The sequence below is a fragment of the Barbus barbus genome (genome assembly GCF_936440315.1).
Source record: "Barbus barbus genome assembly, chromosome: 49".
Lineage (NCBI taxonomy): Eukaryota > Metazoa > Chordata > Actinopteri > Cypriniformes > Cyprinidae > Barbus > Barbus barbus.
Window position 1 is genome coordinate 3,670,343 of NC_136727.1, and position 26,309 is coordinate 3,696,651.

The following is a 26,309-nucleotide window of genomic DNA, read 5'->3' on the forward strand; positions in this document are numbered from 1 at the left end:
TTTTGCGGAAACATTTCCTCCTGATAAACATCACATCAAGTGTTTTTCAGGTTTAACGCCAGAGTAAAAGCATTAATACAGCCTTATTATTTATGCATCCAGTTTCAGGCATTGAACACCATAAATACTCTCAGTAAAGTGTGTCACCAACCTAACAAAATAAATCAATTAGTTTCCAGGCTTATTAAGGCTGGTTTTGGTTCCAGTGTAGCTGGTGGATATATAAAAAGCCATGCTATCCAAAGTTGGTCAATTCGTATAATTTCTGATGAAGGTGGATGAATAAGGGTTAGCATTAGTGTTTAGCAACATAGTATTGTATTGATACTGTCCTATTAATAGTGCAGGCTGTAAACAGCACATCTCTGATATGAGACTGTGTGTCAGCAGTAAAATCGTGCATGGTCATACACTGCATTTTTATTCTTTTTTTTTTTTTTTCTTTACTTGCTTACTTTTTTGGTCTTGTCTTCCTTAACAAATACCCAGACATTCTTAAATCAAGATGCATTTACTTGAGAAGCAAAATAACTTAAGATAAACAGCCTGAGTTTGATTTAATTATGTGTCCTTCTCCTCAAAGCAATGCTGTTCGGATCAGCTGGCAAGTTATCATCATCATCATCATCATCATCACGCTCCTGTAAGAAAACACAGATTCACAAATGATGAAAGTAAAGAGGAGGACAAACTGAGTGTTACACAAACACAAAAATACTATATATCATATAAGAGACTGTGTTTTTGCTGTTGTCCATACAGAGGTGACTTCATTTCTTAAATATTAATAAGCACAGTGTTTAAAACGACATCAAACTGTCATTTTCTGTATTACAGTAAAACAAAATGTAATTATTGTGATTTCAACACCACAATTAAAATGCCTGAACTGTTGTATTGCCATTTTTAAATAAGACACTTGCTCTCTGAAGGAAGTTGCACTGTTTTATATGAATTATTATTTAATTTATTTGGGAGTTAGTTGTGTTTTTGATTGTTTTGCACCACAGTTAAATATCTGCTTCTGTGGTGTTAAAAGTAAAGGATAAAAAGATGACTATTCAGTTTACAATTACGTTACAGCCTACATTTTATAACTATATAATTATGTAAGAATTATAATGAAAAAAAAAAAAAGGTGTGTAAAAAAGTTAGCTGTATGTAATACTTACATTCTGTTGTACTGGTGCATGGGTCTTTTTGCCAAAGCAAACACCACATACAACTGCAACCACCAGCAGAACACCACCAGCACCAACAGCAGCACCAATTAATCCTACATGAAATTTAGACAGACCTGAATCTGTAACAGATAAAGAGAATAAAATCATTATTACTAAATAATGACCATTCATTCAGTATTTCACAATATCAAAATTGATATTTACATCTTTCTACTTTCTACTTTAAAAAAAAAAAACTCAAATGAAAATGCATTCACTGACTTAATTATATACTCACCAATAACAGTAACACGGAAGCTCCTGCTGATGCTAATTGTGCTGCTGCTGATCCTCAGTACATAGACTCCAGAGTCTGTGGTTGTGGTGTTTGTGATGGTCAGAGATCCATTCTGAGGATTCAGCTCCAGTCTGCCTATGAATCTCTCTTTACACTGATCATCTGTACAGATCTCACTCCGATCTCCAGATTTTACAGCAATGCTAGTGTCATCAAAATACCACATCATCACATCATTTGGGTTTTTTATTTCACCAGGATCTAACGTAACGGAGTCTCCTTCGTTCACTGACTTTTTATTCATTTTATCTCGTTCAGCAGCAGAAACACCTGAAACACAAACCAACAAATGCAGGAGGATCCTTTTGGGGAAAACACGAATGCAATTGCACAAGCCCATTCTTGCCTTTTGATCCAGAAAAAAACTTTTGTGCTCAAACACATTAACAAATCCTCAATATATAGAGACATCTACTGCATGTGAATTAATATACGGGCAAAGAAAATATTTCTGAATATCATTGTAAATATATATACAGTATATATATATATATATATATATATATGTATATACTGTATGTTCAATACATGTATTAATAACTCACCACTGACAGTAACATTGAAGTTTTTTTCTTTGTCGCTGCTTCTGATCTGTAGGTCATAATCTCCAGAGTCTTTGATAGTGATGTTCGTGATGGTCAGAGATCCAGTCTGATGATCCAGATTCAGACCATCTCTGAATCTCTCTGAATCTCTCATCTCTGAATCTCTCAGATTCAGACCATCTCTGGATCTCCCATAATCTCTACAGATTTTATTCTGATCTCTAGTGATTTCAACAATTTGAGTTGTATTGAAATACCACATAATCTCGTATTGTGTTGTTGTAACATTAGTGTGTAGAGTAACTGAATCTCCCTCCATCACTGACACTTCATCTGCCTCAACACCTGACACACATGAAGAAACAAAAACAGAAGTCATAGGCAAATATGTGCAATAATGCTGTGAAAATCATAAATTTCACATCATAAATTTTGTGATTTTTGTGAATTCATAATGTAACTTGTGAAAATAAACAGCAGAAGAACATCATTGATTTACACATTAATTCATCAAACGTATATCAATCATTCATGTGCTTCAACAACACAACACAGACTGTGTCATGAATATTACCCATAAAAAGAAAAGAAAAGTATGTTATTTTCCATTGAATTAAGACTCAGATAATATAGCGCCATGTTTTTCTATAGATTTTAGCCCTGTACTGTTGGCACCCTAACCATAATCTCAACACTTATCCCACAGTCACTATGCATCCTACCATATACACGGTCACAGAAATCCCTACAGCAGCAGAAAAGTGATTTGAACAAATAAAGGTCTTACCATTGTGAAGAAAATACAAGATCACTGCCAGCAAATTAAAGAGAAGCTTCATTTTCACCACTTTTCTCTTATGAATGCAGATTCTGTTTCATGAAAGCCTTCTGTTTTTCTGGATGGCGATGCGGAGGTTTCACTGTTTAGAGTGAAAGTAATCACGAGTTTCCTTGAAGAAGACAGAGTGATGACGTAGTGAACGTTATGCATATGCAAAAAATTCTAATCGCTATGTTCCTTTTGTAAAATATTGTATGTATAGACAGATAGACAGATAGATAGATAGATAGATAGATAGACAGATAGATAGATAGATAGATAGATAGATAGATAGATAGATAGATAGATAGATAGATAGATAGATAGATAGATAGATAGATAGATAGATAGATAAGTTACTTTTATTGCAGTAGTACATTTCATTGCATATTACTAAAGCTTAATCTGGAGTTTAATTTATTATTTTAAAGAGATTTGAAGACTTCTGTAAACCAGTTTTAAATGATAGTTTATTTCATTAATATTTTTTAAATAATAAAATAAATTGAGTCTGGCATAATAACCCCTACCCAGTTGTTCAGGCAGGTGGAAAAAGAAAAAAGGTGGAAAATACTTGTTTTTTTCTCCAATAATCACATATATATATATATATACATATATAAAGTGACAGTCACAATAAGTGTGTATGGGCTCTAATGAGGCTTTGAAAACTGTTACAAACCACCTGGCTGAGGGCAGCATAACACAAACATGGAGGCAACATAAAAATGTACCCAAAAGTAGATATTTATTAAGGGAATGCATAAATCAATTAAACATGCAACATTGAAACAGAAAAAAATAAAGAGATAATAATTAATAAAACTACAAGGGATACATAATTAAATGCATAATGAATCCACAAGAGCCCCTGGTGTCAGAGCGCCTCACACTGGGAAAGAATGACCTTCTAATAAGTCAATTCATCACATGTAATCCTCAGCACTTGTCTCCTGACTCCACCCTGCAAACACAGAGAGAAAACATACAAAACAAACAGCAGCTAGAGAAAACACAAATGAGGGAACAGAAGCTAGGCAAAACTGTGCATGCTGGTTGTAATCGACCACATTACCAGGAAATGCTCAAACATGCTCAGCAGAAACAGCATTCAGTGATCGCAGCCCTGCTTCAGATACTTTTCACTGAAGTGAAGTGAAGTGAAGTGAAGTGACATTCAGCCAAGTATGGTGACCCATACTCGGAATCCGTGCTCTGCATTTAACCCATCCAACGTGCACACACACAGCAGTGAACACACACACACACACCGTGAACACACACCCGGAGCAGTGGGCAGCCATTTATGCTGCAGCGCCCGGGGAGCAGTTGGGGGTTCGGTGCCTTGCTCAAGGGCACCTCAGTCGTGGTATTGAGGGTGGAGAGAGCACTGGACATTCACCCCCCCACCTACAATCCCTACCGGCCTGAGACTCGAACCCGCAACCTTTGGATTACAAGTCCGACTCTCTAACCATTAGGCCACGACTTGAACTCGAGGAAACAGTGAATTGTCTAGTGAAAAGAGGAAGGGCATTATGATCAGCAGTCAAAGTCGTTGTACAAAACATGTGAAAGGGTGGACATGAAAAACAGGTTATAGTAATTAATAGTAATAGTAAGCAGGCGGAGCCAAAGGGTGTTTAGCCATTAAGAGACCATGACTGAAGCTATAACTGTTTGTGATGAATTTAATATTTTTTTAATTTGATTTTAAAGCTGTTTTTTTAGGGCATTAGCTGTTCACATATAAATTCACACACACTGAATCCTCCTCTCACCTACAAACTGTTTGCCTAACTAAAACCACATCTCTACAGAAAACCAACCACAGCAGCTTTCACTTTGACTCAAAAGATATGCTGCTAGTGTCACAATGTGACATGTTAGGTGGTATGAACTATTTTTTCCAATTTGAATTATTTTAAATTTAGCATGAAATTAAGAAAGATTTACTCAATTTTAACTCATCTAATTGTTCATGTTTAACACAGTTAGAGAATGACTGTTGAAAAATGGTGTGTGTGGTTCAAAAATGGGGCATATAATAAAAATAATAAATGAAATATAACACGTGATTAGAATTACATAAATAGGCACACATGGTGAATATAGAGGGAGATCTTTCATAGACAATGACCCAAAAGCAATCAAAAACACTTAAACAGTGAAAAAACATGCATAGAGTGTGATTACTGATTCTGTGCATTGTAAAACAACTAAAATATGCCTAAATCCACTTACTTGGTTTACATATATGCACCATAAAGTGAAGAAAGAACTAATAGTGCATGCGGCTTTCAGCTGCTCTACGCTACTGTTGGAAACTTTTTCCTTCGTCAAAGCAGAGACCAGGAGACTTTGGGATAAGTTACTCTTTATTGAGAACTCGCAGTAGTCGCTGTAGTCATCCAAGTCTGACTCAAACAGTATACATTGTAGTTTATATACATTTCAAGGGGGAGGGATTTACATAGAGGTGGATACACTCGGAACAAAGCATGTAAATGAAGTATACAGGTTTAGGAACCCGCCCCAGACTCTAGAGTGTTACCAGTCCTAATTCAATCAGCATAACTATTCAACTGTATAAATGCTAATCCAATCAGCCTGACAGTATCACCCAAATGGTCAGGAAGTGCCTAAAGACAAAAGGTTAATGTCTCAGACACCTGGGCTGCCTGACTTCATCTTAGAATGTCATCATCTTTACCTCAAAATGTAAAACACACTGTTTCAGTTTATATATAGTTATATAAATAGTTATACTATTACATTGGAACCTAGATTTATCATTTTAATAAATTTGTAATCCCACAGTTCCCCCTTTGAGAGTTCTAATAACTCTCACAAAATACAAATTTAGACACTTAAAAGTTCATTCGTGTAACTTGTGATCGTTACAGGCACATAGCACATGCTCTGTGTTGATTTTCTGTAATTGCATGCTGACACAGAAACAAACATGCAATTAAGGTCCGTGAAGTTCTTACGGGTAATAGTCTTTTCTGGTTGGAACTGTCATTTTCTCGTGAGACGCGTGAGTCATTTGTTGAATGAAACACTTGATACTGTGGACGCATAGATAGTACGCCAGTAGGAGAAACAACAGAAGAATTGCTATTTCCTTGATCCACAGCCAGGGGTTACCTAAGTTTCCGAACCATGAAGAATTATCTTCAGTCATCTTGTGTATTTTTTTCTGAAAGATCAAAAATGTCTTGTTGGATCTTGTTAGTAGTACGACAATCTTGATCATGTTGATGGATGACTGAAGTTCCCGTATGTGAGTCTCTGCGTTGTGTATTTTTTTTTTTTGTTTGTTCTGTCTTCCGTGACAGTTGGCTCGGCAGTGGGTCTATTAGTCTTTTAGAGGTTGTGGCTTCATACGCAGGTGAGGAGGTCGGTACGTATGGGTCTCGGGACAGCCATCAAGTGGTATCTGCACAGAGTAAGAAAGAAAACAAAAGACGACAGAGCAGTATTTGTTCTAAAAGATTGCAAACACTAGGGTTGTGTCCTTTGTTCGATCTGAGTCTGCTATTGTTGTTCCTTCTTTCCCTATTTCTTAATTCCTGCGACACCTAAGGAACAGTGAGGTAAGGATGGACTAGTGGATGGGGAAGGCCTATGAGGGAGTCTTCACCGCAGGGTTGGCCCCCGAAGCCTGTTGCATTCGGTTCTTCCCTGGGCTCTCACTGGTCTGTGTGTCCTAGTCTGTCCCTGTAGTTGGTGTACGAACTTTACTGTGCGACATCTCCATCCTCTAATGGAACATCAGTCATAACAAACATCATAACCCAGAGAGGATAGGTGAGTGACTGGAGTGTGCTGTAGTATAGCTTTGAAGGCTGTGAGTGTACTTAGCTAGCGTTCTCTCAATGGAAGGACGTGACAGTCACCTTCCTGTTATTTAAATTACAAAGGATCTTTCATCTTTGTTGTACATTACTAGTGAAGTTAAGCACTCACAGCCCTAACAGTTAACACCTGAGCAAGCTGCTCCAACAGTTCGGTGAAGTGGGGAGGGGCTGCTTCAGATAAGTAAGTAGACTGAGTAGGAGCTGAGTAAAGCTGTTAATTTCTCCTAATGTCTTTTTACTTTTCCTACACTCTTTCATCCAGTGTCCAGTTTTGCCACAGTAATGACAACTGCCCTCCTTCTTAGGACATTTACGTTTCTGGTGGTTCTCTGTATTGACCTTATAGGATGCTGCTGCAATCTTTACTCTGGCTTTAACATCAGCATCTCTTTCCCAAGTAGCTAACCTGTCTAGGTTACTTCTGAGAGTTCTGTTAGACCAAGTTAGATCTAGAAATGGCAAGGCTCTTCTGTATTCAGCTACAAGGCCATCTGCCCAGATGCGGACTAGGGGTCCTTTGTCATCTAACACACTTTCAGAATCATCAACTATTCCACTGTAAGTTACGGCTGACTGACAAAACCTTTCAGTGTATTCACTTACAGTTTCTTCTTTCCTTTGCACACAGTTAGTGATTCTGGACCAGTCTATTTTGGGTCCCATGATATTCTTTAGAATTTTCAAAACACCTTCTCTCAAATCGCCTTTACTTGCATGTTGTAGTTCAGAAGTAACAGCAGACTCAAAACTGTTGAATTCAGATTCAGTTAGAATTTCTGACATTAGCTGTGTGACTTCTGCCAATGACATGTCGTAGAGACGCATTTTGCTGATCAATGCTCTTCTAAATTCAGAAAAATTTGTGCGTGCTGAGGGTAAACTCTGGGATAGTCTCTCTATATCTTTAGGTCCTAGCACTTTGGCAACAGTTTGTATTTGGACAACAGAAGAGTTGGGAGGAACACTTTCAGTTCCCTCAATTCCCTGAGATCTTCTCCTAGCGCCACATACCTTCACTGAATCTACAGGCACATCAGTTACTGATTGGATGGTTACATCTGTTTCAAAGAAAGCTTTTAAGTCAGGATAATTGTTATCAGGCTGACTAACTTCTTCCACGTCAGTTTTTGCTGAAGCTTTGTTTCGGTTCAATTTCTTAGTCAAAGAGGATACTCTAGCACGGAGCTCTTTGTTCTGTTCCTCTAGCTCTGAGTTACGCTGAGACTGTTGTGTAGCTAGCGCTAAACCAAATTCTCTGTGGCAGCATATAATGCCTTTCACGTTGTTCTTGCGAATACATGCTCCTAGTACCTTTTTACACTCATCTACCGACCAAGTCTTGTCTGGATGAATCTCATATTTCTGCGTTAGTTCTTGTCTAACTTTCTCAGTGACTATTAGGTTCATTTGTACTCCTAACAGTGATTTGAATTCGCTATCTGACCACAAAGGAGTCGCTAGACCACCTTTTTCAGTTGTGGGGATCAGTCTAGCATTCTTTCTAAACATATTGTGAGTTTCTTTGTTACCACACAATCAAAACACTAAAACTTCTCTGTTCAACAGAGGGTATGCTTGTTAACACATCAACTATTGTTAACCTTCCTTGCCAGAGCAACGGATAACGCAAATTACTAGCACTTTACGCTAATCTTCTCTGCCGAAACAGAGGGTCACAAATATTAGCACGTAATGCTAATCTTCCCTGCCTGAACAGAGGATAACCAATTCTTCCCTGCCTGAACAGAGGGTCACAAATATTAGCACGTAATGCTAATCTTCCCTGCCTGAACAGAGGATGAATCTTCTCTGACTACACAGAGGATAAATCACCTTCCCTGGTAAAGCAGAGGATAAATCTTCCCTAACTTTACAGAGGATAAACCTTCTCTAGCAACGTAGAGGATAAACTAGTCTGTTAAACAACCTTCCCTGATTAGACAGAGGATAACGAATATTAACATGTAATGCTAATCTTCCCTGCCTGAACAGAGGATAAATTTCATCTCTAAAAGAAAACTTTAGAGGATAACTTAGTTAACCAAACCCTACAGCTGTCTGTTAACTCTTCTCTGACGGCGCAGAGGATAATACATTTGTACTGGTCTTAAAGGTTCTTTTGGATAGAGTGGCACTCACCAACCCTTGGTTTTACAGAAAGATTCAGTCTGGAACACAGTCAGATCTTTGAGCTTGAAGTTTCAATCTGGATTCAGAAGATTCAGTCTGGAATGCAGTCAGATCTTTGAGCTTGAAGTTTCAATTTGGATTCAGGTGAGGAGCTCTATCCGGGTCACGGCACCAAAACTGTCGGAAACTTTTTCCTTCGTCAAAGCAGAGACCAGGAGACTTTGGGATAAGTTACTCTTTATTGAGAACTCGCAGTAGTCGCTGTAGTCATCCAAGTCTGACTCAAACAGTATACATTGTAGTTTATATACATTTCAAGGGGGAGGGATTTACATAGAGGTGGATACACTCGGAACAAAGCATGTAAATGAAGTATACAGGTTTAGGAACCCGCCCCAGACTCTAGAGTGTTACCAGTCCTAATTCAATCAGCATAACTATTCAACTGTATAAATGCTAATCCAATCAGCCTGACAGTATCACCCAAATGGTCAGGAAGTGCCTAAAGACAAAAGGTTAATGTCTCAGACACCTGGGCTGCCTGACTTCATCTTAGAATGTCATCATCTTTACCTCAAAATGTAAAACACACTGTTTCAGTTTATATATAGTTATATAAATAGTTATACTATTACATTGGAACCTAGATTTATCATTTTAATAAATTTGTAATCCCACACTACTCTGCTAAAGGTTACCGCGTGTGGTAAAAGCTCGCTCAGACATTGGCTGGTTACCAGTATATGTCTCATTTCAATATAGCTAAGAGTACATTCATCATTAGAAATGTTTCACATGTTTGTTCTGTTCTTTTCGTGCTGGTGGCATCTCACTGGTAAGTTATAAACATATATATATATATATATATATATTGTTTATTATTAGTAATGTTCTTCACATATTTTAACAGCCATGAAAAATAATGGACATTTCTATAGTGAATGTCATTTCAACCAGAGCGAATCTTCCATTAAGCTACTTTGAGAATTTGAGGCCTTTGTGTTTGTGTGTGGTAATAATAACCTTATTATCAAGGATTACAAATGCTAATATTTTCCAGAAATTATTTTTAAACAATCCTTTGGTAGTAATGCTGAACAACACTAAAAGTAATAAAATAATTAGTGTCCCATATTCAAAAATATGAAGGCACTGACAATAATAAGAGGAATTCAACGTGTCATGTTGTAAGTACATGTTATGTTCATGTTAAGTTAAAGTCACTGTTTTACAGTTCACATTTAGTTACAAACTACAGCTGATTTCAGGATTTGTAGACCACCAGAAGCATTAAAGTCAGTTTGTTCTTCAGGTGTGTTTGGTGAGTCAGTGTCGGTGATGCAGGGAGAGTCTGTTACTCTAAACACTGATGATACTGAAATACATGATGATTACATAATATGGAAATTCGGGGCTGAAAGGTCTCTCATTGCTAAAATACAAAAAAACAAGCAAATGTTGTCCACATTTGATGGTTCTGATGGGAGATTCAGAGACAGATTGAAGCTGGATGACAAGACTGGATCTCTGACCATCACAAACATCACAACTGAACACGCTGGAGACTATGAAGTAAAGATAAGTGGAACAAAAATTACATCAAAAACATTCAGTATTAATGTCTATGGTGAGTAGAGACCATTTGTCCAAACACATTATTCTCATTTTATTAATTACAAGTCAGGCTCCTTCAACAGCATTTGTGGCATGATGGTCCTCGCTTAAATAAATAAATAAATAAATAAATAAATTCATTCATTCATTCATTCAAGGTTCACCCAGTTAGCCCAACAGATGTATCCAATCGTGTCTGGTTTTGTTCAGTCTTTTTAAGTTTGCAAAGTTATTTAACTCAAGTTCAATTCTAATCTGACTCTATTATGACCTCAAATTTAGGTTAGAATGCCAATTATTATTGATTATTCATAGGATAATTTATCTAGACATCTGATTATTCTATATATTATTTTACTCGTTCATTCAGGTGCTCATGTCGCTATTCTGTCACTATAACAAATTCCTCACATGTGGAAACATATCTGGCAATAAAGCTCATTCTCATTCTCATTCTCTCTCTCATAGATTTGTACACACTTAAATAAAGCAACATTATTTCTACAGTAGTCAGATGTCACGACCACTACTATAGATATAAGCGGACTAACATTACTTTCCCTGATAGTAGCGTTGGATTGGTCATGCCATGGTTTCCCATGCACTTATCTAGGATAATATTACAGTAAACAGAGGTTAGGCTCACCCTATTTAGGTTGATCGAACAACATCCAGTTGACCTAAACGGAAATTCATTATAAGCCCTTACAATCCAAGTACACTTGAACTAATACCAAGTGTTGGCCGGATCTCTAAAGATACAGTCGGTGTGTCCTATGCTCCATCTCTACTGGATTTTAGTCCGTAACTAACCTGATGCAGGGAATACATGTAGAACATTATATTATGGTATTGACCATTCTGAGTGAGCTGAGTGAAGGGAAGAAAATGGATGAAAAGATAGGTGATTTATGAATAACTTTATGCCACAAATACTGTCAACTTCATAGTTTGAGATGATTCTCATTGACCAATGACCATCAACACACTAAACATACTGAGCTAAAAATAACACTGTTGACTAGATTTACCCATATTTCTGGTTATTCTCTATTTTTTTTCAGCTCACCTGCCTTTTCCTGTATTCAGCAGTAACTCTTCACAATGTTCATCATCATCATCATCATATTGTTCATTAATGTGTTCAGTATTGAATGTGAGTGATGTGACTCTCTCCTGGTACAAAGGAAACAGTTTATTGTCCAGCATCAGTGTGTCTGATCTCAGCATCAGTCTCTCTCTACCTCTGGAGGTGGAATATCAGGATAAAAACACCTACAGCTGTGTGCTCAACAATCCCATCAGCAACCAGACTCAACATCTGGACATCGAACAGCTCTGTCACACATGTTCAGGTATGGTGATATTAATATTGATTTACCTGTTGTTACACAGTGTTTATGTTTTTATAGTGTTCGTTGTAGATCAGACAAACAATTCACTCGTGTTAATGACCAATTTGATCTATTATACAGAATTGTTCATTACAGATCAGGGCCTACCTTTATTGTACATAGTGTTGATTTCTGCTGCTGCTGGATCTCTGCTGATTGTAGCTGCAGTCTGCATCTGCAAAAAATGTAGAAAAACAGGTCAGAAAGCAATCCTATGCTGAATTATTTAGCTTTGTAAGGCAAAGATTTCGGTATAATATTCAAAGCTTTGTTGTTTTAACACATCTGTGACTATTGTTAATGCAGCCGAGACAAGAACTGATTCAGCATGGAAACTAACAGCACAAAAAATGGTAAGATCATTTATGACTTTGTTACAAGATGTGTTGCAGTCAGTCAGGCTGATTGAAGCTGGTTTATTATTTTTATGTTTGTATGCATTTATTTGTATGCAATATGCATCAGACAGTCGGTGAGCAGATGAGGGTGATCTGCCTTGGTTATTACATTCAGTACCAAAAAAAAAAAAAAGTTTTCATGTTACGTTTTGTACATATTGTATACAAATGTCCATTTTGCAAAGCGTTTAGAATTAATTTCTCACAAATCTATTAGCACACACAATTTAATTTTTTACCTCAAATACAATAATATTTTATTATTATAGGCCTATTCAATGATTAGTTCATCTGAAAAAAATAAATAGAAATGAGTATCTATTAGGCAGTATGTCAACCTCAGTCATGATTCATCACTTTCATTACATTACACTTTTTTTTCTATGCAATAAACGTGTGTCCTGCAGAGTTTAGCTCCAACTTGCCTCAACACACCTGCATGGAAGTTTCTAGTATACCTAGTAAGAGCTTGATCTTAAACTCTGCAGGACACCGGCCCTCCAGGATCGAGTTTGGACAGCCCTGCTTTAAACCAATAAAAAAAATCTGGTGAGATTAAGAAACCTCTCTGATTGGTGGATATCATATCTGGTCTTGGCAGGTCAACAACCTGACAAAAACTTCTTGTGCTTTTTGTTTTTGCACAATTAAAACTCAAAATGATCAGGCATATCGGCGAGAAAGACAACACTTGTGCAAAGTAAAGAATATGTGTTTTTGGTTGGTTGGTAATGTATTTGCTGTGTGTTTCTCTTTGCGAGACACAAATATATGTTGTGTAATGAATTCATCAAACGCAGGATCATAGGAAGAAAAAGTGTAGTAAAACACCTGAGTAAATATGCAATTTGTTGCATATGTCTGTGTAACTCTATATGCTTAGCCCATCATGGAAACAGGTGAATAAAGCTGTTTGTATTTGTTTGGTTTTGCACTTGCAAGTGAATAAGATTTTAGTGCTGAATACTACAAGAGGCTGATTATCAGTGACGATGCAATCGCGTTTCATTCATTTGGATAAGCAGATGTTTTCCTCCGATACGGGACAGTGACCGCCGGCAAGGCAAATGATCATCTTGATGCAAATGATGAGCGTAACACATGGGGAAGCAAACAATGATCTGGCCTTATTCATGAATTCCTGCTAGTAAACATTTGGACTGGAGTAACAATGATGAAAGCCAACCCCTGATAGGCTACTCAAATTATGTTCAGTTCTACTATTGTTTTTTTTTTTTACTAATTTTTAAGCTATAGTAAATGAATTAGCTATTTTACAGAAATGTTTAGGCCTCGTAAATGTTGGTCTGCATATTCACTCTGAGTTACTTTTTAAAAATGTTTTCGCTCTGTTGCATCAGATTGACTATTTTTTCTTTGCAGAAATCAAAGAAGGATCCTGTGTATGCAAATGTCACCAAAAAACGGTGACCAAATTCCACGTCTACTGGAATATATGATAGAGCTAATAAATGCTGCTGTTCTCCTAGAGAAACCACTGATGACCCAATATGAGGAACTCAATAAAATGTAGCTAAACCTGATCACTGCCTACTTTTGCCTGTTTATGATAAAAACTTAATTAAACACAGATTACTTTGGTTTATTTCCTGCTACAGGACCTGAAGACAAACCTGAAGCTGTAATGATAGATACATGAAATTGTTATTATTGTTGTTATTATTATTATAGATTGATGATGTAGAATGATAATCAATTTTAACAATATCTTTAACTTATATTTACACCTTTCTAGATTTAAAGCTAGAAGGGCTACAGCTGCAGCTACTGGGCATGCAATATAGCGTAATTTATGTCACACTGTACAACAATAATTACTGTTTTTTGATTATTGTAAGGGGTAGATGTAGGTGGGGACATTAATAAAACACAATCTAATAGGTAGAAAATGTAACTTATTTTTAGCTACTGGTTTTAGCTGTATCCCTTCTAGCCTTGACCTTTCCACTGTCACACATTTACTGTATCTAGTGGCGCCATCTGGTGTTTTTTTTTTTAAATATCAGCAGCTAAAACAGCATCCCAGCACCAAGCAATAGGCGATCGTAAGATTCATGTGACATAATGTGAACATTACTGATTATTGTTATGAGTCAAAGGAAATTGCAGTGAATGACTAAATGATATTCACCAATGGCAGAAACACTGAAGCTGTTAAAGATGATCTAATGATAATCATTTTATTGTTTCTCTCTGTGTCATATTGATTTTATTTAAAATCTAAAACAATCATAGATTAAAGAGTCTTAAAAAGCCGCCACGTGTCGGATGCAATGGATGCAGACGATACATTTGTTGAAATTAATAAAATTATTCATTTTTTGTAATGTAAAATAAAACTATATTAGTGTGGCAAGTGTAATGATGTTACACTAGATTATTGAAATTACTATTAATTAATGGTACTAATATACGAGGCTTTTATTTTGCAATTTGAATTAGGAGAGATTGCATGAGGGATGTATGGTCATGTGGTTAAAAGCACATGTAAAGTGTTATTTTCATTTTTTTTATACAGGTATATTTGTATTTCTTACATATTGATTTTGGTTTTCCCTTTTTATGAATTTGTTAATCTATTCAAAATGTTCATGAAGTGTTGCCACGCAAGTTAAGTCGTGAGTAAGAGTAATTTCAGGTAGCTCGCTCTCTTTGGCAGGATGTCATGGTGATGAGAGGTGTGTGTTTTTATCGGCTCTTCAGAATAAAAGTGCTTAAATATTTTTAATTACTCATCGTTTATGGAATTTCTGTGTGAAGTGTGTTTGTTTGGTACCCTTTCTTTATTGAAAGATTAGTAATTCAAGTTATGAACGTTGAAAGAGTATGTTTATTCAGAGTATGAATTTGTGTAATGGCCGCCATTACACTTGCGTTACGCTACTGAGTTTCGTAATTTAATGATGTAAAACAGAGTGTAAGTTTCATCTGTGTTATGAGGTATAAATTTATGATTGATTAAAGTTATATCTGTTTACTTTTAATCATCCATGAGAAGTTTGAATGCATTTCCTGTTAAATGAATATACTTTGAAAAAGTATTGTAATGATTTACAGGTAGCACACGTACATCTCCGAGACGTCTATTTGATGTCTGCATTTACATCTGCAAGACGTATTATTTAGGGTGTTTGCTCATCTGCAATACGTCTATAGGACGTTTTCTATCAGATGTCAAACAGACGTTTATTAGATGTCTTTAAGATGTTTATGATTTAGAATGCATGTAAAACTGACATCTGAAAGACGTCTGCCAGACGTTTGTAGACAGCAGATGCTTTCCAGATCAAGAGATCTTTAACAGACATCTTGCAGACGTACGTGTGCTATCTGGGCATGGCTAAGATTCTCCCTTTTCTGTCTGATGGTGTCTTTTATGTTTCAGTGCAGAAACTGAGAAGCCGAAAGTAAACCACATGACAACTGCATCATCGTGTGAAGTCTCTTTATTATCAACACACACATCTTAGAAACGAACCCACTACATAAGCTACATATATAAAATATTATATTATTGTATAAGTACCATAGAACATACCATGATTCAGTTCACATCATCTTCATAGATTCAATAAAAACAGAAAAAAGCAAAAACACAATGATACACATTCTTTATTTTGTAGTTTTAAAAAATCGTTGAATTGCATGTAGAAAAGTTAAATCTTGTTCCGACCAAAGTAACTTGAACGCACAAGACATCGTTATGATGACTCAACTCGTATGAACGTCCCATACGACATGGCGTGAATGCAGCTTGTACCATGTGACCGCTGCACCTCACGTGGAACCAGAGAAAAAATATGACGTTTTAAATAAAGCTTGTTCGAAAAATAGATATAGATACTATAATACAAAAACATTATGTAAGTTTCATAATGTTATTTTGTTGTTAAGTTAGCAATAACACATTTATCGCCGTCATTAATAAACAAAAAAAAAAGGTAAATAATTTTACCTGACACGCTTTCTGTGTTCTGCAGTATTAGCATACAAATGTAATGTGATGTTTTAATTATGCGTTTTACAGAGATAACTTTAGGCTTGTTTGAGATGAGCAAAATCTGCGCAGAACCGATCACCGGTGATCACCCCGAGATGCATGCCGGTTTAGAAAAAGGTGTGTTTGACTTGAAGCGGCGCTGCGCAGAATGATCAGTATATGACATCAAAGTACCGCGAGAGCCATAAGAGAGCAGACGGATCCTTATGCTTTCTAATCACTCTCGCTGTACTTTTATGTCATACACTGGTCACTGATTGAGCAGTTGAGCGCAGTTGCTCTCCACCGACTGCGCTGATCAAATGCCCTGATAGCACATGTACGTCTGCAAGATGTCTGTTAAAGATCTCTTGATCTGGAAAGCATCTGCTGTCTACAAACATCTGCCATACGTCTTTCAGGTGCCAGTTTTACATTCTGAATCATAAACATCTTAAAGACATCTAATAGACGTCTATTTGACATCTAAAAGGAAACGTCATATAGACATATTGCAGATGAGCAAACACCCTAAAAAACTTGCAGATGTGAAGGCAGACATCAAATATACGTCTTTGAGATGTACGTGTGCTATCAGGGGCATGATGGGAAACGACTGACTGACGACACAGCTTAATGCTCATTGGTTCAGACAACCATGATGCTGCATTCTCTGCTAAAATGTTTTATTTTTTATCTGATTTCATGTGATTATGTATTTGAATTATGAATGAATATTCCCAAACACTATGACATCTCTGTGCGAAATATGTGATAGTTGTCATATTTCTATAAAAATCTAAAGTACATGTTTGTTTTAATGATAAATATGCATGTATTTTCATATAAAACAACAGAGCTGAAATTATATCATGTTTCTCACCAGCACAGCACATGAGTGAGAATAATGCAAAATCCTCTTTTGATCTCATAGTATCTGTTCTATTCCGAGAGAGCAGAACTATCCGTCTTGAATGAGCTTATTTCACTCCTCCCCTCACTGCAGCCGCCTACTCTCGCCTACATTTCAAGCGAGGCAAGACGAGGCGCATCTCAAACAAGCCTATTCTTTCATGCAGGTTCATTTTGTTGACTTGCTATAGAAACAGATAATCCCCAGTCCTAGGACGTGAACAACACATAGTTGAACATCAAGTGTTGTTATTTCGGAATTACGGTAATTACAACAAGGCGTGAACACAGCATAAGATTCAGAAGGGTGAGGCTTCCTTCTTCATTAGATGTTTTATGGCAGTTAGCAAACCCAGGGTGTGGCTTCTCAGTCACCTTCGCCTGTTAGGGGAAGTCGTGGCCTAATGGTTAGAGAGTCGGACTCGTAATCGAAAGGTTGCGAGTTCGAGCCCCCGGCCGGCAGGGATTGTAGGTGGGGGGAGGGAATGTCCGGCGCTCTCTCCACCCTCAATACCACGACTGAGGTGCCCTTGAGCAAGGCACTGAACCCCCAATTGCTCCCCGGGCGCCGCAGCATGGCTGCCCACTGCTCCGGGTGTGTGTTCACGGTGTGTGTGTGTGTGTGTGTGTGTGTGTGTGTGTGTGCATTTGTTCACTACTCACTGCTGTGTGTGTGCACTTGGATGGGTTAAACGCAGAGCACCAATTTCGAGTATGGGTCACCATACTTGACAATACGTCACGACTTTACTTTTTACTTTTTTCTTTCGTCAGTGACGTCACTTGCAAAGGACACCGCCCATGGATCATGTATGATTCAGAATTAGACTACATCCAACACTGCCCATGTATTTTTTGCTTCCTTGTACACCTTACTTGTCATTCATATAGGGTATTGTCTGACCTCTGAGTACTTTGATTGGACGCCCAGTCCATCATGTTGCTGTATGAATATAAATATGACCCATCTTCCTTAGTAAAGTTGAGAGTGTCATGGTAGCACATTGGATCTCTCTGTCTGCTTGATCATTCTCCGGAGATCCTGCGCTGCGACTGCTCCACACCATAGTTGATGACTGCTAGCATCAAGACTATCTGAACACAGCTGTTGATTAGTGCAAAACCTCCAGGCAACTGTTAGGACGAGTATTAATTTACCCAGAACAACAAGGTAAGAACTGTATAACTTTACTCAGCAAGTATAAGATATCCAAGAAAATTTGTCTTGGTGCAGATGGAAAAAAAAGTTCAAACAAAGAAAGACAAAGGGACCTTCTATGTACAAAAATGTGCACTGCTGGGTTAAAGTAAAGTAACTAAGATATATGAAAGTAAAAACAAACTGCTTTTGTAAGTCAGATGTCAGTAGAAGGTGTTTCAATGTTTGTGTTGTTCACCAGGTCATGGAGATCCATCAGTCTGCTGTGATTCTGCTGCTGCTCTTGGCTGTTTCTGCTTATGGTCAGCCAGATAATATAAAGCCCCGTTATCAAAAATTCCTCAATCAACATTTCGGTCCTAGTGTGAGTGAACAAGATTGCGACAAAGAAATCAGTAAGAGGGACATCACTGCCTCTGGAACTGCAAATGACTGCAAAAAAGTCAATACCTTCATACAAGCGAATAAAAATGATATTCAAGTAGTTTGCGGAAAAAATGGAGGAACTCCACAGGGAAATAATCTGTTTAAGAGCAACCAGCCTTTTCCTGTGGTCACGTGTAAATTACAAAGTGGGCAGAGACACCCAAATTGTAAATATAGAGGGAAGAAGTCCACTCGTTACATTGTTTTGGGGTGTGATCGAGAATGGCCTGTACATTATGATGAGGGCATAGTTAATGTATAGATGACAGGCTGAACAGAGCTTCTTTTCTGCCTTTCTTTGTCTTCAAGTGCAAAAAAACAAGCTCTCTTACAACTACTTTTGAAGATATGCAATTCTTCATGCATGTCTCTGTGTGTAATTGTGCGTATCATGTGCACTCTGTTTAGCATTAAAAAAAGAAAAAACTTTTTAATGGGAGTAGTTAATGTGAAAAACAGTTGAGGAAAGAAATACACTGGTGTTTTTTTCCACCCGTCTGTAATCCTCAATAAAACTTCTACCTTTAATTGCATCTGCTTTTATTTATTTAGTTTGACAGGGACATAGTACATTAATAAATGCTTGATTGTCTTCCATCTCAACAACACCAATTTGAAGGTAAATATCCATAAACTTTACATTTTTGTCTTTATACTTCATAGCCAGTGTTGGGGAAAGTTGATTTTAAAAGTAACGCATTACAATATTGCGTTACTCCCTAAAAACGTAACTTAGTTAATCTATTGCATTACTCTTGAGTTACTTTCTTCTCATCTGGGCTGGGCTCGCTTGTTTGTTTTTAATATAAAACTTTTTTTTTTTTGTAAATTTAAAAACGCTTTCACACCAAAAGTGAACTGAATAAGACTCCGGCTGAAGGAAATGTAAGTCTGTACAGTAGAGAGCGCAGCTAAAACAAACGTTTCAATAGGACAAAGTTCATTTTAAAAATAAATAAACAAGTTTATCTAAAGCATTGGTCTCAAACTCAATTCCTGGACGGCCACAGCTCTGCACAGTTAAGCTCCAACCATCTCCAAATCACGCCTGCATGGACGTTTCTAGTTATCCTGAAGACCTTGATTAGCTGGATCAGGTGTGTTTGATTAGGGTTGGAGCTAAACTGTGCAGAGCTGTGGCCCTCCAGGAACTGAGTTTGAGACCAATGGTCTAAAGCAGAGGTCTTCAACCCTGTTCCTGGGGACCCACTATCCTGAAGAATTTAGATACAACCCTAATCAAACACACCTGAAGTGGCCAATCAAGCTCCTCAAGACAGCTTGAAAATTGCAGGCAGGTGTGCTGAAGCCGGTTGGAAATAAACTTTCCAGGAGAGCGGGTCCCCAGGAGCAGGGTTGAAGACCTCTGATATAAAGCCATTTTTGCTTATTAGTATAGTTGAATTGGATCATCGAAGGTCAGCAGCTAAGCCATTGGTTAATAAAATAAAGTATATCTGTGTTATTTGACATTTAATTATCCATTTTTATTCATTTTGAGGAATACTGAATCTGTTTTTGTGCAAGTGAGATGAGTAAATCCATGTTGACATTTAGTGTTAAACTACAGTAACATGTTTACACAGCACACACAAAAGCTCTGCACTTACTCCCGATTTATCTTAACATGCAGACAGGAGAGCTATCAGTCAATAAATGGAAAGGAAAGGACGTGACGTGTGGCCAAGTATGGTGACCCATACTTGCAATTTGTGCTCTGTATTTAACCCATCAAGTGCACACACACAGCAGTGAGAAGTGAACAAAGCAGTTGGGGGTTCGGTGCCTTGCTCAAGGGTCTCACCTCAGTCGTGGCATTGAGGGTGTAGAGAACGTTGGTTATTCACTCGCCCCACCGACAATCCCTGCCGGACCTGAGACTCGAACCCGCAACCTTCAGGGTTACAAACTAACTAGAGTTACTTATTTGAAAAAAGTAACTCAATGTGCTACTTTACTATTACTTGAAAAAAGTTATCTTATTAGTAGTTCACGGCTCAGGGTCTGAAAGTGTGTTTATTAGAATAATAACATATACAGGACACAAGAATATAACAAGGAAGATGGACTTTAACTTCAACTTTAAGAAGACAATATCATTTTTGCACATTTCAACAATGAAGATAAAAGTATATCTATCAAATGTGTTAAGACTTACTATAATTTAATATCCAGTGTTGGGCAGTAGCGTCGCTACAACGCTACTAGAAAATTGCAGTTAATTGCTGTATGTGAAATAGTCATTTGTAGTATTTTTACAGTAACATTGAATTAAACTTGTAGTTTATTTTACGGCAATATTTTGTAATCTCACTAAAGTACAGTATTTACCTGGCAACAAAAGTTGCCAATAAAATCCTGTAAATACCCCTAAATCCAAGATGATGTCGTAATAATTTAACAATGAAAATGCTGCAAAGAATAATTTTAATTGTAAACTGTAAAATACTGATTTAAATGCATTATCATGAGAACTATCTTTATTTAAATTTACAAATGAATAAAAAAAGATGTAAAACTGGCAGAAAGCCATTGCAAGGCTTTTACTGGTGAAAATAAAAATGTCAGACTTTCAATAGCTAAACTCATATTATAAAAATGACATAGCATCACAAAATAACTACAAATACCTGTTATATCACAAAAAAGCCATATTCTGAGTAGAACATTAACTTTTAAACTTTAGAATAAAGTTCAGTATTGAATGAAACTAGCTCAATAAAATAACTGTAAAAAGGCTACTTATACAATACAATTAGCATTTACCAGTACTTAAACTTAATAAAATTACTCAAGTAAAACATGTTACCTTTGAAATAATTCAAGTGTGCAAAACATGCCTGCTCCCGAGACGCCAGACTGAAGTTGTAATAAGACTGCAAGTCCAGCCACAAAGTTGAGGTATGAATTCACAACCATGTGACCATCGAATAGACCTAGACAAAAGCCACTGTGTGCACCTGAAATTAATAAATATAAGCAATAATGTAACCTACAATACAGTATTTCAATATAAAATGTAATGTTAAATACATGTTTATCAAATTATTTACAACAGGATTAATAAGAATTAATACATTAATATAATCAGCTTCAGAGAGTCTTGAGACATCAAACATTTTTCCCCACCAGCTGCTATTCTTTGCACCTACAAGAAATAATGAAAATTATCTTGTGATTTTTTTAAAATGCATTTACATAAATGAGACCAAAATTAACACCCAAAAAGGCATTTATTTTAAAATAAACAAACTCTTACATTTTATTAATAAATTCAATTATAATAATACACTGTAGAACTGTACCACCAATCAAATTAAATATTTTATAAAGCAAAATTATAACTGTGTTATGACATTAATTTTGAAATTACAAATAAGACATGTAGTAAAAATGCAATGCTGTTTAAGACAATAGCGCCATCCCCCGACCATTATAATATGTGACGAATTCATAGCTCATGTCACCGCTAAATTAGAGTGATTTGGACAGTCACGTTAAATGGAGTCGAGGATAAAATACGTAGGATAAAATTATGGTAATTTACTAGCCTCCTATTATGAAATTGACTAGCGGCCTTGGTAATTTATGTGCAGTAAACTGGAGATTCCATCGACTCCTATGATGGGAGTCCTGGAACCGAACACACCTAGGCTGGATTTCAGATTTGAATGATGCGCGCGCAATCCCATAATGCCACACTACAATAAGTTACTGTAAAAACCAGGAGCTACAGAGCTACAGTGACAACTTCTTGTAAATCAATTACAGTTGACATGGACTAATACTGTTAACTACTGTAAAACCTTAATTGACCCATAATGCATTGCAAATTACAGCTACATCTTGTAAAATGTTTAAACAGTAATATTCTGTGAAATTTTGCTGTAGAAACTACAGCAATTTTTACAGTGTTGCCTTGGCAGGTCAAATTGACTCAGCAACCGTATGAACGTAACAAACATTTTTGTGGACAGGTCAAAACACATCAGCATGTTGAAACTTTGCATGCATATTTATGACCCTAATTGTTCATGACCCTAAGTTAACTCATATTTCCAACAACTAAAAAATCAAATTGACCTAGAACAGTACATGAGGGTTAATATTTGCAAAATCACCCAATAACAAATAAGGGAGATGAGCTTCCCGTTGTAACGGTGTGAACAGAGGAAGCGTGCAGATCCATATGCCAAGCTATTTATTAAAAGACATGGTCAAAACAGGCAGGGTCAAAACACAAGCAAAGAGGTATGGTGTAGGCAAAACAAAGAGCAATCCAAGGACAGACGTGATAAGTCTCCGGCGAAAAATATTCAACAGGGCAAGGCAAAGAGAGATAATCCAAGTACACAGCAGTAGTCCAGGCAGGGGCAAACAGAGTCCGAACGACAAGATGAAAGGGTAATACAAAATACACAGGAAAAAATCTGATACACGGGAAAACAGGCAAGGCAAGACAAGACTATGAATAAACTAGGAAAACTAGGACAGGCTCCATGAAGTAGCTATCAGCTAACACAGTTATAAACGCTTAACAATACTCAGCGATCTGAGCAGGAACTGAGGCCCCGTCCACACAAAGACGGGTTTCGCTGTATACGCATACCTTTTTACCGTATAGGCGTTTCGTCCACACGAAACCGGCGTTTTCGAAGAGTGAAACCGATAATTTTTGAAACCGGGTCCCAGGGTGGATAAATTTGAAAACGCCGTTTTCGTGTTTTCGTGTGGACGGTGAATCCGTATATTTTCTGAAACGATGACGTCATCAGCCCACGTCTCGCCCCTAATCAGACACCGCTACGTCACATAACAGCGACAACAACAACAACAATGTCAGACTACGTGCCTGTGTTCGTTTTGCAGAACCCACTGAGCTCATTAGTTTTATTAAAGCAAAATCTTCTGCTTTGTGTGTTAGTTTATATTCAGCGCGCAAGGTTTACGCACATGGTCCAGGTCTTCTTCTCTGTTTTTTTGTGTATCTCTGTGGCAGAATTACAGCGCCACATATTGGTCTGGCATGTGTACTACATCGTTTTCAGTCGGTTTCAGTGATTCCGTGTGTACACAGATATTTCCTGAGACGACTCCGTTTTTACAGAATTTTTTTTAGAGCGAGGCAAAAAAAAAAGATTGGATACGGAGAAACCCGTCTTCGTGTGGACGTAGCCTCATGTTATATGGTGTGTGTAATAACATTCAGGTGAGAGTGCGATTAGTACAGCTGTGTGCAATCAGTGTAATGGAACATTGGAAATGTAGTTCAAGGTGATGTGTAACAGTCTGTGTGGTGTGAAAGTCAATGTAATCGGAGGTGTGGTGATTGAACGGAAGTTCATATCCCGGATTCGTGACACCAGAGAATAGTCAAGGTCATATTTGCTTAGTCCAGTGTTTAAAAGTCAAGTTAGTTTTGCAATAAAAAACTACATCGATACTGATGGACAACATTGAAGTCTGATCTTGCATTTGGAGCAAGTTGCATCAGTATTTTTGTGAGATTTATTCAGAACAGTGCTGTTGATTACTGTAAAGCCTCCATGTAAAAGAAGACAACTGAGAATAAAATATTCATTTACCCAGAACAACAAGGTAAGAACTTTATAACTTTACTGAGCAAGTGTAAGATATAAGAACATTTGTCTTGGTGCAGATGAAACAAAGTACAGACAAAAACACTTTAACACAAATCCAGAGAAACAAATTAAATTGTCAGAAAAACCATGCACATTGTTAAATTAAACTAAGACGTGCAAGTAAAACAAAAGAAGGGTCCCATCAGTATTTTCTTAAATAATCACAGACAAATGTCAGTAGAAGGTGTTTTAATGTTTGTGTTGTTCACCAGGTCATGGAGATCCATCAGTCTGCTGTGATTCTTCTGCTGCTCTTGGTTGCTTCTTTAACTGCTTATGGTCAACCACCACATGTACTGCCTCGTTATAAAAAATTCCTCACTCAACATTAGTGTCCTCAAGTGATTGAGTAAGATTGTGACAAAGAAATCAGAAGCAGGAACATCACTGCCTCTGGAACTGTAAATGACTGCAAAGACGTCAACATTTTCGTAAAAGCAAATAAAAATGATATTAAAGCAGTTTGTGGCAGAGGAGGAGGAACTCTACAGGACAATAATCTGTTTATGAGCAACCAGCCTTTTCCTGTGGTCATGTGTAAATTAAAAAGTGGGCAGAGACACCCAAATTGTAAACATGGTAACGTGAAGAAGTCCACATGTTATATATTGTTTTGGGGTGTGCGGAAGGCTGGTCTGTACATTATGATGAAGGCATAATTAATACCTCTGTCCAAAATCTTGTTGTATTCTTGTCAAAACTGGTCACAAAACTGTTAGGTTATTATTTTTGATTGCTTATCTTGTCCTCATTTGTCGCTTTGCAAAGCATCTGCTAAATGACTAAATGTAAATGCAAATCAAATTATTTCTTTATTACGAAAAGTAATGCATTATGTACTTGCGTTACTCATCTGGGCTGGGCTTCCATGTTGTTTTTAATATATTAAAAAAAAGTTTTATTTATTTGAATTTAAAAGCCTTCACACCAAAAGTGAAATGAATAAGCCTCAAGCTGTAAAACAATTAAATCCACATCTGTACAATAAAGTAGCAACTGTCACAATTCTCAAGGAACACGGAGACAAGGAGTTCACAAAACAGAAGTCTTTAATATCCAACTGGTTGACAAGGAGCACATGTCAACATTACTCAGCACCGTCAACACAGGGTTGACTTGCCAACTGTTCCGTATAATATGGAACCGTCCCATATTTAAGGCATTGTTGGAATTGACCTATCGGTAAGCCCCTCCCCTCGAACGCAGACTAGCCAATGGCAGTCGAGTATCAGTTGCACGGGTAGCGGAACTCGGACATCTTTAGGTTTCAGCACCATAAAGAAACAATAGAAGCTCCGAAGCTCGCATTGGTTTTATGGGGTTTATGCTTCAAAAATGGAAAAACAATGCGCCTGGGGTACTTCCAGGTATCCTGACCTGAGAGGATAGGCAATATAATTAATTTTATAATTCCTGAATCCAAACAAAACAGAGCAAAATGTCCCTAAGTATTCAACCCCAAGACAAAAACATTAACTTCTGGTTGTCATACACTCATTAAGTTCCAATTTTCATCTGCTCAAGCAGAACGTTAATGTTATCTTGTGCTTTAGCAAGGTATCTCTGGTTAAAACTAGCTAACGTTAAAGTTAGTGAATCCATGCTAATGTACAAACCTAGCGGACTGATCGCATCTTGTACAGTGTAGGTCAAAAACACATAAACAAAGGACTGCATTTCAGTGTCTCTCCATATTAAACTGGCTAAATGTACAATAATTTAATGAACAGTGTTGATCCTGCATGTTGTCATCCGCGATCGTGATGACCGACTATAATATGAGACTTCTCCCGCTTGCATTGTGATCTGTAAACCCACGCTTCGAGTTACCCACCGTATTTATTTTTCAATATTTTATAAATCGCTCCATGGAATATTTAATTCC

The 26,309-nt window shown here is 37.2% G+C and overlaps 1 protein-coding gene across 1 annotated transcript; it reads right to left on the bottom strand.

Moving 5' to 3' along the window:
• Window positions 1-445: 445 nt before the first annotated feature.
• On the bottom strand, window positions 446-3,016 carry LOC306867863 (uncharacterized protein). Its single transcript, XM_079413789.1, has 5 exons — window positions 2,854-3,016; window positions 2,067-2,411; window positions 1,462-1,791; window positions 1,173-1,303; window positions 446-641 (listed from the first exon to the last, which is right to left on the bottom strand). The coding sequence occupies exons 1-5, from the start codon at window positions 2,903-2,905 to the stop codon at window positions 558-560; spliced, it is 942 nt and encodes a 313-aa protein (XP_079269915.1). The 5' UTR covers window positions 2,906-3,016; the 3' UTR covers window positions 446-557.
• Window positions 3,017-26,309: the final 23,293 nt, after the last annotated feature.

What these genes read in the sequence shown, in the direction of transcription:
- LOC306867863 (XM_079413789.1), bottom strand. Translation starts at nt 2,905, where the DNA reads ATGAAGCTTCTCTTTAATTTGCTGGCAGTGATCTTGTATTTTCTTCAC. An exon ending in CTTCAATGTTACTGTCAGTG is followed by an intron (nt 1,792 to 2,066) that starts GTGAGTTATTAA and finishes TTTGTGTTTCAG; the next exon opens with GTGTTTCTGCTGCTGAACGA. An exon ending in ATGCACCAGTACAACAGAAT is followed by an intron (nt 642 to 1,172) that starts GTAAGTATTACA and finishes GTTTTCTTACAG; the next exon opens with GAGCGTGATGATGATGATGA.